At 32.2% G+C, this 12485-nt stretch overlaps 1 protein-coding gene across 1 annotated transcript; it reads right to left on the bottom strand.

Annotated features, from left to right (window-relative positions):
• Positions 1–2474: 2474 nt before the first annotated feature.
• Positions 2475–11095, bottom strand: LOC137387642 (microfibril-associated glycoprotein 4-like). The gene is made up of 5 exons (XM_068074122.1): positions 10749–11095; positions 10234–10452; positions 7577–7713; positions 4472–4598; positions 2475–2942 (listed from the first exon to the last, which is right to left on the bottom strand). Exons 1-5 carry the CDS (start codon positions 11086–11088, stop codon positions 2809–2811), a joined length of 957 nt encoding a protein of 318 aa, XP_067930223.1. The 5' UTR covers positions 11089–11095; the 3' UTR covers positions 2475–2808.
• Positions 11096–12485: the final 1390 nt, after the last annotated feature.

Here is a 12485-nt window from a genome sequence, read left to right as displayed (position 1 = left end):
ACACAGCTATCAAGCAACCAATGGAATTTATTTCATTTTAAAAAGTGTCAATTTTTGTTTCGGCAAGTCATATAAGTATGGTTTGTTTATGCCAGTTGTTCATAAATATTTGTTTGTGGTAATTGATAAACTATCATTGTGTAACCTATAAATTTACAGATATAAAGCATATTATTTTATAGCATCATTGCGGTGATAGCATCATCACTAAATACTTCAAACAGATCGATGCTCTTAACTTCTGTTCTATTGCACATAGAAAGCTCTAAACTGTAGCAAACACATACATGTAGATCGGTGCGATGAGCTCTTATGCAACATTGCAAATATAGAAATAAAATGAAGATGTTTTAAAGATTGGAAAAATTGAAAGTTTCAACACAATGTAACAAAGAAGCTTGCAATAGTGTCACTGCAGGTTAATTGCAAGCAATAGATATCAGCTGGTAAAGATTTTTCTCGGCTTCTCAGTTTATATTTATTAGTAGATCGTTGACAAATTAGAGGTGAGTTAGCAGATTTATTGCATCCAAAAGGTTTAATATTGCTCCACCAAAAAAATGAAGGCAAAAGGAGGGCAAAATACCGGCAAAAATCGCTTAACCGAAAGGGGCTGAATTTATTGTCTCCAAATCCTGATGAAAGATTTAACAAATACAATTCGTGCCTTTATTAAAGCACCACCCCATACCTCCCAGCAAGATAGATAAAAGATTGAAAAAGAGAGAGACATGGCATTCAATTAGAGGTTTTACGGTATATATGAATGTAATCTAACTGAGTACGAACGAAAGAAGCAAACAGACACACGCATGCACACACCTAAACTCAAACAAACACATACCTACATAGACATACATACAAACGCACACATACATGTACAAACTAACACATACGATCGCACACCAAAAACACAAACAAACACAGTCATACAGACACAAACATACAAACACGCACAGACGCACACACACATACACACACATGCACATACATACACAAATACACACATATGTACACACACACACACATACACACACATACTAACACACAGACAAACACACACACCCACACACCCACACTCCAGCAATTCACACACCCACACACCAATACACCCACACACTCACGCACCCACATACCAACACACCCACAAACCCACTCACCCACTTACCCACACACCCACACCCTCACACACCCACACACACACACCCAAAACATGCAGACACACATACACAAATACATGCAGACACACATACACAAATACACACACATAAAAACCCACACACATACAACCCACACATACAAACACACATACATACAAACACTCACACACATACAAACAAATACACATTCAAACACACATTTTAACACACCCACACAAACACACATTTTAACAAACCCATGCAAACACACCCATCCACACACACACCCGACCGCTCGCACGCACGCACACAGACACACGCTTTAAGTAGATTTAACACACTTGTAGATTGCCATTCTAGTAACACATAAAAGAATATCATTGGCTGAACAGTGAACTGAATTTTGTTAAGATGGGGTCTATTTACTTTCAGAGTCTCATTTTTAAGTACTTGAGAGAATATCAGAGTATGAGTTCTAATGGTGGTCATTATGCCATGGTACAACTGTGCTTTAGCCAGCCATTTGCAGATAAATACAATTTTAGTTTTTGATAAGCTCCTTGGTATGAATAATCCAGTTAATTATGGTATTTTAAAGATTTAGGAGGACCAAAAGCAAGTAGGGGGTAAGATAAAAACAAGAATCGCACAAGGAGACAGTGAGGACGAGAAAAGTTAAAGCATAAAAGTTATAAGGAAGAAAAGATAAAACGATGAATGAGGAAGAGGCAATTAAGAAAAAAGGCCAGAAAGAAAGGAGGAGAGGAAAAGGATAGATGAGAGGGCAAGGCAAGAGTAGAGATTACACACATACAAAGGTAAGAAAGGTTGAGTAGAACCCAAAAAGAATGTAAGAGGCAAAAAAAAGAAACATAGGAACACAAAAATAAAGAAGTGTAAAAAGCAAAGAAATCGCTAGTAAAGTTAACAATTTTGCAATGAGAGAGCAAAGAGAATGTGAAAGAAAAAGTAAAACTGATAGAAAAGAAAAAATAAAAGAAGAAAAATTAGGAAAAAGGCAAAAGAGAGAGGCAAATGATGGTGAGAAAAAAGCGAAGAGATGGAAGTTAAAAGGAAGCAAAAGAGAAAGGACTGCATGAGAGTGAAATAAAAGAGAAGTGATAAAAGGGGGACAAGACTATGAAACAAAATACACAGATTTTATCATATTTAAATAATAACCTGACAGTCTTTCATGCCACAAATATTATCTAGACCTTATCTGTAAAGGTAATAAATAAATCTTGATATGCCTGACTCTAAGTGATAATAATTCAATTGGCTGTGTACAGAAGTATCAGCCCAAAAATAAGGAGCATTGTAGCACAATGACAATTACTGATTGATAATTTATTTTTCAACGATTACATGTATTTATGCATTGCTTCAACAAACATGTCTGTATAACAGTATGTGGCAATAGACAATGTACAAAATGACAAAAATATGTGTAAGTCTTACCAAAGCAACTATAAATCAACCAACGTAGATGCAAAAATCTGGAAGCATTAGGTACAGGAAGACAGTCGGCTAACTATCAAAATAACTTTTGCAAACAAATATTGAACGAAAGCTATGAAATCTGAAAATAATAACAGTTGAAATCAACTTCTCAATAATTATATATACTTGTACAGTCATTTCAGTACTTTGAGAGCAAATGTGCACGTTAGTCTCTGCTGATTCTCATCACAGTTTCTACCAGTTGGTTAGAGAATGGAGACCAGCGTATTCCACTGGTGCTATTCCTATTATAACCTCCATTAAGATTGGAGAGGTGGCATCTCTTGTACCACCATGCACCTAAAATATATCATTTTGCTACAAATACTGTATACACTTATTTTATAATACAAACACAGGTTGCTTGGATCACAAATGATGCATGATAAACTAATAATAAACTATTTTTGTGAATGCATATAAGACTCGCACAAAAAAGCTGAAATGTTGCAGCGTTCATTTCACAGTCAGTAATAATGCATAGTTATAAACTACATTTTTGAACTTTTGGTGAAGATTTTTGATAAAAGCATTATTTAGATATCATAATTTTCTGTGCATTAACTGAACTCCATTTTAAATCAATGAGTCTACTTAAATGGTTGAATTTTGTCTGTTACTTTATTGCTAAACAAATTAAAAATTTATTCACCCTGCATAGTATTTACATTCATAGGTGTAAACACTTGTAATAGACTTGAATTTATAGATGCAATAAACACTATTTCATTGTTAAATAGCTTAAAGTAAGCCCAGCTTTGTGCTGATAAACTAAACATGAATTCAATTGAATATTGCCCCACCATTTGTTAGAGTGAAGTTTTTGAATAAAGTACCGCAAAGTTAGGGCAAATTTAAGTATATTTTTTCTTTTGGTTTTAGCTTTAGTGATAATTTCAGTAGGTTTTATTGCTTTATTCATTTTAATATGTCAAGTAACTTGACCAAAGTCTTGCTAGATAGAATAATTATCTAATTGCACTTCAAAAACCTTGATTGCTCAAGTTTAGTAAACATTTAAAATTTGCAATTTGGTTCAACATTCAAAATATTTAGGTACTGATGATAATAATATTACGCAATCTGGAAAACTGCTGCACCTTCTTTTAACAACACAGCTAAAGAGTTGAAGAAAAACTAGATGCTTTTTAGGAATTAATACCTGAAAACAATCTAACAGTGTATACTTGTTTACAATCTCTTCTTGTACAAATACTCATTGGTCAGTTGAGAAGCCTCACCAATCTGCTAAAACAACTATAGCCAGAGAATAGTGATAGTTACTCTATCAAATCTTTCAGATGTAGTGCGTCTCTGACATGTTTTGACTTATTAAAAATAATAAGTATTTGCGTACTTTTGGGACTTTCGAACAATAGATATGACGTGCCTGCAGTGTGGGACACTAAATCAAACTAAATAGCTAAATAAGGCCAACTAAATCAACTCATGCTGAATTCTAACTTTCAGTAACTTATTATTGTACACAACCTAATCATGACATAGAAAGCTTTGATTATAACTTCACTAGCACGAACGCTATTTTCACTGAGAAAACTAATCAGTCATGCAATGATTTCAACCTACTTAAACATATGGTATAAGGAAAACGGTGTGTGAACCAGAGCAATTTTCAAAAGCTTTTCAAACTTCTGTTTTACCGGAAAATATCGAATTAGATTTCACATTGTAATTTTCTTTGAATAAATAATACTATTCACAATTTGATTAAAACTATTTCCTTCTAGCATTTACATTTCGGTAAAGAGCATAATGTAAGTTTTAATAAAAGTAACAGAGAATATTTAGAATTGTGGCAGCATACATACCATGGAAGCTGACTGCACAGGCTCCACCATATACGTCATTATCTCTATCTTTTGTTGAGAAATCCATACCATTATGATCGGATAGGCTAAACTCTGCTAGACTCCCTTCATATCCATCATCACTAACCTGTTAGTCAAGGGTTTAACAGTCTGACCAAAACTAAACACCAGCATTTCTAGTGATGGTTCTAATGACTTCTAGTGTTTGATCCTTTAGTAGCCTTAACTTAAAACAATTGTGAAATATTTCGAGCTTTATTAGTTTTTAAAAATATTTACAAGTAATGTAGGCATGCGATTCTAATAAATCTTTTTTTTTATTTTTAAAAATGGGCAAAATGAAAAATATATGTAGGTTGTATTAGACAGCCTAACTTATAGGTTGAACTTTATCAATACATTTATCTTTTCATAATTACTGTATAGGTTTGTTGTTCTTTTTTTTCACGTCAAATTTGCCAATTTTTTTCTTCTGAAGTTTTATATCACCTGCTACTACCATATCCAGTTTTGCAGTTTTATGATTATAATAGGATAAGGTAAACTCTTCTAAACTCCCTTCATATCCATCGTCACTAACCTGTGAGTAAAGAGTTAAAAAGTCTGACCAAAACTAAGCACCAGCACTTTTAGTGATGGTTCACTGCACTGAACATTCTTTAGTTGTCATGCTTAAGCTTAACCTTTTCTCTGTCTAATGCGCATTTATGTGAAATCTCTGGTTGACTGACAGATGCAAAGTTTTGTGAATTTCCGACCGATTGTGTAGTAACTTAATTTTACCATTCCTTGACAACATAACCAACGATCTTTAGTTTTTTTATGGTGTTGACAGTGTTGTCCGAATATGTCTCTATAAAATTACTTTAAACTTGTGAAGCAGTTTTAAATCTTTGTTTGGGAATTTCTAAACTAAAAGCTCTCAGTTCTTTTCTTGGTGTTCTACCTATTAAGTGTTATTATGGCTTTTGCAAGTACCTCCTGAGTTAGAAAACGAAGAATTACTTTGGTTGATGACATTATACCTGATCCGGATTCAAAATTAATGACTCAGGCAATGAAAGAGGCAGCACTGACTCTGATGGTAACAAAAGTAACAGTCTTGTAGGAGTAAGGAATATTGCACAGTATCGTTATAGCTTTGTATGGATCCGAGCTTTACATAAATTTAGCAATGCACATTGTACAAATACATTACATTTATTAAATAGTTTGGTTGCTAGTATTTTGGCAACATGAAATATACAGCAAAAACGTTCTACATAGGGTTTGGAATGAAATAACATTATCCATATCACCCGGCCAATTTGGCAATTTTCAGCAAAATGGCTGGTCGTAGGCCAAAGGCTAAATTTGTACATTGATGGCAGGAAAAAGGTTAAAACACTTGTAAATATTTCCAATTTTATTTGTTTTTAAAACTAGCTAAATTTTATGTAGTCATGCAAGTTTAATACACTTCCTCCTCAAGATACGATGACCCGGATATATGAATTTTTCATCTTACGAAGTGGAACATAATGATTTTTTCATATCCGCATATGAAAATTATTCCAATGATGTCAACAAACAATTTTTGCCCAAGTTCAAGTTTGGCGGTCGGTGTGCTTATCATGTGCGTCAAAAAACAAAGACGACGAAATGCTGTTCACCAAAAACATTTCACAGCAAATGAAAGAGACTCAATGACTGATTTATTTTGGTTCAGCAATACTTCTATGTAAAATGGTAATATTTTCCCTCTAAAACTATTAGCAAAGCTAGAGTTGCGATCTTTTTGATTGACAGGTAAGTAGAAAATTTATCGTTAGCTTCTAACAAAAATCCCCTTCATTACAAAAACAGCATTTTTTGGGCTTCTTTGCCGAATTATGTTGAAAAAAGTTGTAAACAGGTCCACTAAAAGTTCTAGTGAAAGCAAAGACAGAAACTGATAAGTTATAAAGTTTTAATAAGAAAATAATCAGTAAAATAGCTAAAAATACTTAGTTAAGCATAGCTTTAATCGTGTGTGATTAGTAAGCTAAATTTAATTGAGATGAATTCAAAGTTCATGTTACACCTGCGTTTGTCTTGAAGATAAGAACTCTTTACAGCAGTGCTGCACATGATGAATTGTAATGTTAAATATTATTGCAAATCATTTACAACACTTACATATATAATTTTGACAATTTTTATCAGTTGATGAATACATTATATAACTTATATGTTTTCAATACCCAACGAATAATTTTTTCATCATACATGTACATTTTTTCATCAAACTATGTACATCTTGTACTAAAAAGCACAACCAATACATTAAACTTAATCAATACATGCAGCTCTTTATAAATACTGTTATGGTTTGTCTTTTTTCTGGTTCGTGTCAGATTGGCTTAATTTTTTTGAAGTTTTATATTACATTTTTATTTTTTTGTGTAAATGGGTGTAACTGAAATAATTTCTATTCTAATCAGTCATAGGTTGCTACATTACCTTTACCCAATATATTTTAAAGCTTGATAACTAGCATAACAGGTTGCAACATTGTGCGAAATTGCTGAAGCAGAGTGATCGATGACTGCCAGGTTGGCTTTGGTTTTAAGCTTTTTACCTAGTAACCATTTGGATAGAATTAAATCTATAAATGTTCATTCAGCTGCCAATTTACCTGTGTTTGCGTAAAAAGGGATGGCAGGTTTTAAAAGAGATTAGGCAAATGAGAAGTGACTAGTCTAAAAGAATTGCCCTCAATACAAACATTGAAATATTAATTATTTCTGGCAATTCGTTTTGGAATAGAGATGGAATATTTGAATAAAGATTTAATTGATACTTCAGCATTAACAAATAAATTAAAATAGCTAGGAACAAACAGCTTTTATGAGCATTGATTATATTTCATTAATCTGCAAAAAAAATTAAAATTATTAGCTGTTCCACTCTTCAGTAACAGAACCCACAAACAATACAATTAATGTGTTTGAAATAATGAAATATGTAAGATGTAATATTTTAATGAAGTAAAAAGTTTCAGATGAAACAAATATTTGAGATTTGAGCATTTCATAAAATAACTAACATCTGTTAGATTGCTAATATTTCAAATATTACACCTACCTCTAGGCGGTAGTTCTCGTCCTCATTATGTATGAAAAAACTAGCCCAGGTTCCAGTCTGGTTAGAGTTGTTTGAAGCCCTGACTAAGATGTTGAGTCTTTGGTTTGATCTGGTGAGAGCATAAAGCTTGGTCAAGCCTAACAACAATGATAGAATAATTAGTCGACAATTTTTTAGAAAGTTTGACTTCCTTCCCAAATCAAGAAATGTGATTTAATATACAAAAGTACTTAACTGTAATAAGTGTACTTGTATACACAACTTTCTGAAATAATATTTGTACATGGTATACACAAATTTATACATGTATATATCTATATGTATATTTCTCAATGTCTGTGTGTCGTCGTTGGAAATCCGGCTATAGATCTTAAAATCCTGATTTTCGGCGATCTGATGGATTCAAACTCACGACGGCTCTCACATCGATGAGGGTTTTATCTGTCTGCTCTATCACTGAGCTATTATGCCATAGCGTTCAGATGCATTTTCCTATAAAATATTACGTCGTGCGCGTGCAAATTATTTTAGCCTTAGGTTTTTTACCAATGATTTTGAGATTTGTTTGCCTCGAAGCTCGAACATAAAGTCGGTTCTCGACTAAACTAGAGCATGCGCATTGCAACTAGAAAAGCTCCAGAAACGCTCGAAAACAAATAAGCATTTTACGCTTCGTAAATTCTTCACAAAAAGGGAGAACCCATGTGGGACGACACCTCCACTACCGAAGAAATTTGCTAGGGAGTTAACCCTTCCATTTGAGTTACCTTAAATTGTTTTGGATGATGAGTCTCCTTTAAAGATGTAAAGTAAACAAGCCACTAATGTTTATATTTTCTCTTTCCTACGATTTTTGATGTAACTATCGGTTGCATATGTTTTAGTATTGTATTTTAACCTTTAATGCTTTAGATGTTTTAAAAGCCAAAGATACGAAATGTTAACTTTTGCTTTCTTTTTCCATCATCATAAATATAAAACAATTTATTAAAATTAAACACGATCCATATAAACCCGTTTCTATTTATAGTATGCAGTATACAGTACATCTTATGGTGTAAAATGTTGAAAACATACTTTACCGAAGTATATCTTCGAATTTACCCAAGTTTTTCCTCATCTTGGAACGGATTAAAATCTATATAATTTTATTTTAATGAGAAAAATTGTTTCGGATCTCGAAAAAATCAGTTAGCAACGCTAGAACAGTTCCGCTAGAATAGGTTGAACTGTGCGTTATTAAAAGCAGAAAATTATGAACTTTTAAATTTACAGTGGTTTAAAAACCTTTTCCTCATGATATGAAGTTTGAAAGTTATACAGTTGTTTGAAAAATTTTGAAAACCTTTACAGTTGTTTTTACTTTGTTAAATGTTATTCATTTTGTTAATTAGCATTTATTTTAATAGCGATATAGTATAGTAACCAGCGCTATTTCCTTTCCTTAACCGCCAAATGTTTTGTTCGTGAAATGCGTGTCTAAAAGATTTTTCTATCAGTGCTCACTTTGTGTATTAGCTTTCACATTTTTCTTTTTAAACCTAACCAATTAGTACTTCGTAATTATTTTCACATTTTACAACAATCATTTGTAAGATTAATGTAAGATTATCTGTAAGATTTATCGTTAGTATAAGTTATCCTTCACTCTCTTATATTTACATACATTTACATACTTTGAAAAATATGTATATAGGTAGCTTTACATTCTCTTATTACATTTATAAACTTTGTATAACTTTTGAAATTTATAATATAAGTTTTTACAGTTTGTTACGTTATCGTTTTTATTGCAACTTGCATTTTTTAAACACAATTTGAGTTTAATATCTGTTTGATATTTAACCATGATTCATTGTCCTATCACTGTTACCTATTATTACTTAGTTAGTTTCCAACCTTTTTTAGTAATATTAATTTTTGATTTAACCATTTTTGGCAGACATTGTTCTAATAAAATTTCAACCACAAAATACTACCATATTCTGTCATATTTTTTTATTAATCTGTTAAATACTTGTATTCTCAGAAGTTACAAATTGTCTAATATTTCCAAAGAAAAGAACCTGTTCTGCACAAAATCATTCCTTCATGATATAAAGTTTGAAAGTTACAGTTTGACAAAGTTTTTACGAGTTTTTATACAAGTTCAAGTTTTTATTATATGTATATATTATAATATATATACATATACACGGTTTTAATTTTAGCGGTTTTTTATAATAATGGCTATAAAATTTAAGGTATTATACATATATAAGCATATAATAACATAAATAACTGTAGCTCTATTGCCGTTGGTCTGGCGTCTGATAACTACATTGAATAAAGAAGCAAGAAAATGATTACCATTGAAAAAAACCTAGAGCAACCAAATGGACTATAAGTTACCTATAGTTTTGAAAGCTTTTATAAAGTATTTTGTTAACAATTTTGAATAAGTACAATACAAATATGACCTTTGGTGTTATTTTATTAAGGGATGTTACATTAGATACTAACTATGGCTTTGTAAACCTCTATATACTACATTTTATACCTCTATATTCCACATTTCTACCGATGACAACACTAGAATGAATTGTCGTCATACGACAGAAGTGCAATGAATACAACACTTTCATGTTTGTTCTAATTGATGAGACAGTTTCACTCACCAAGCCAATGCTCTCCGACAATGTTACCAAATCCTGACTTGTATTCTGTCCAGTTACGGTAAAAGTCAATTGAGCCATTAAATCTTTTTTGAAATACTGTCCACCCATGGTCATCAAAGAAGTCACACCAGACAGGAAATGGTTCAATATCTGCATATGGTGGATCAATTAGGTATACTCCTGGTGAGCGGGATCCACGATCATAAAGCTGCTGACAATCTGAAAAATAATTATCTGGTGAAATCTAGTGTAGGTCTTTTACCATCAATGTATATTTTACTTAATGGTAAGTAACTACAACTTATAAATTCAACTAACTTAATCATTTTGTATACACATAACAACAAGACCATAGAGTGGTGTACATGAAACATGTAAAAAAATCGCAAAAGGACATTTTTGCTAGGAAGCTGACAAGTTTGAAAAATAGTGCTTTTAAACTGGCCTGTTTCACCAAACAAAAAAATCAATGTTTGGTTATTTTTGTGCAATAAAACCTTTGCCATAATTCATACCTCGTGGTATTAGCAGCATATCTGCTACAGATGGTCTAGTTGAAGGTTCTGCGGTAGATTGGGTTGCTGTCTCATTTGCGCGACATTCTCGCAGAGCTTGCAACAGATTGCCATAAACTATTTTAGCAACTTCAACGTGCAAAGGCAGCATGTTCTCATCATAGACGTCTCTTCTCAATCTGATGAGTTCCGGGCATTCATTTTGCAAAAGTTGGTGAACGGTGTAAATCTGTTGTCGGTAAACAAAAAGTTCTTGTTCAGCACTATATGGTCCGACGTTACTTTGACTTGTCACTGATATGAGCAAGATGAGCATTGCTAAAAATGAAAGACCTGCCATCCTTGCTAATGTTGTAGCTTTTAGATAAAATAAGTCAATTTTCACTTATATATACATTGACTAGCCAATAAGCACCGCCCACAGCTATAAAATAGTAACAAATAAGCATCGCCTACAAATAGAATGTATACTGCACTAGCAAAAAGCACCGCCTACAGATAGAATATGCTAACAGAAAAGGATTGTCAACAGATACTGGTACACGATTCAATGACTGCTGATGCAAGGCTTTTTCTTACTCAGCTATTGCAGCTGGTACAAACAGTATTAGCAGCGTAAGACACATTTTGGATGGTTAAAATGGTGTATATAGGAGACATAGGTGATGATGATGGTAATTCATGAAAATAAATAGAATACAATTGCAATCTACATGTATAATATATTAACTTGCATAAGACACTAGCACAAAAAGCAAACCCTTGCTAGATCATACATTGCTGTCAGAATATACCGGCACCAACATTTATTTAATAACAATGTGTGACTAAAATGTTACTAACTGTTCAATTTTTAGGATACGTAATGTTTTAAAATGCACCAAGAACAATACAAATAGAAGCTACAGGCTTAAGTGTCACTGGAAAATTAGGTTTGCCTTTTGACAATCATTTTATCAATTAATTATAAGTTTTTAGAAAATTAGTTAATGGAAAAAAATTGCATGTTTAAAGGATTTTACAAATTTAAAGATAGTCAAATATTATAATCAGCTATATTATAAAACATGGCTAGTTAAAATTCAAAACATATGTGAAGCTTTGAAGTTAACATTGCCAGCCCTTTGTAATATGTAAATAACCAGCAATCCACATGAAGAGTGGTTGCAATACTTTGATGGATACCAGATGTTATCCTTTTAATTATACACACAAACAAATCAAGTTTGAGTTATTTTTTCTAAAATCAAAGTTTCAGTTTGAAGTTTAAAAGCAGTAATATCTGCAGTGCATAAAATTGAATCAAGCTTTGGTTTATTTATCTATATCTCATCATTTTACATGTAAAGGTGCCATGATCAACAATCGGTAAGATGATTTTCTTGAGTCAATGTCTTACAAAACATTCTATAAACAGTTATGAAGACTCTGATAAATACTACTGTGTGATTTTTTTTATAATGTTTTGGTCTACTAATAAATAATTTAGATACAGTTGCATAGAAAGTATTCACAATGTCATTATTTCATGAAACCTCAACTGATTTGATATTTTCAACAGTTGGCTCCATTTTTATCGGTTTGGAAAACTTTCAACAGTTGCTGAAAATTGGTCAGTTTAAACAGTAAATAAAAGTTTTGACTAAATAGTTCCTTGTTTTACTAATGATTACAAATGTGCATTCAACAAATGATTTGATTGGCAAAAGACCGAAGCAATGTTTTTGCACTGATAAT

This window comes from Watersipora subatra, chromosome 2 (assembly GCF_963576615.1).
Source record: "Watersipora subatra chromosome 2, tzWatSuba1.1, whole genome shotgun sequence".
Taxonomy (NCBI): domain Eukaryota; kingdom Metazoa; phylum Bryozoa; class Gymnolaemata; order Cheilostomatida; family Watersiporidae; genus Watersipora; species Watersipora subatra.
Note: the sequence above shows the minus strand (reverse complement) of the source record. Positions and strands in the feature narration are given on the sequence as shown.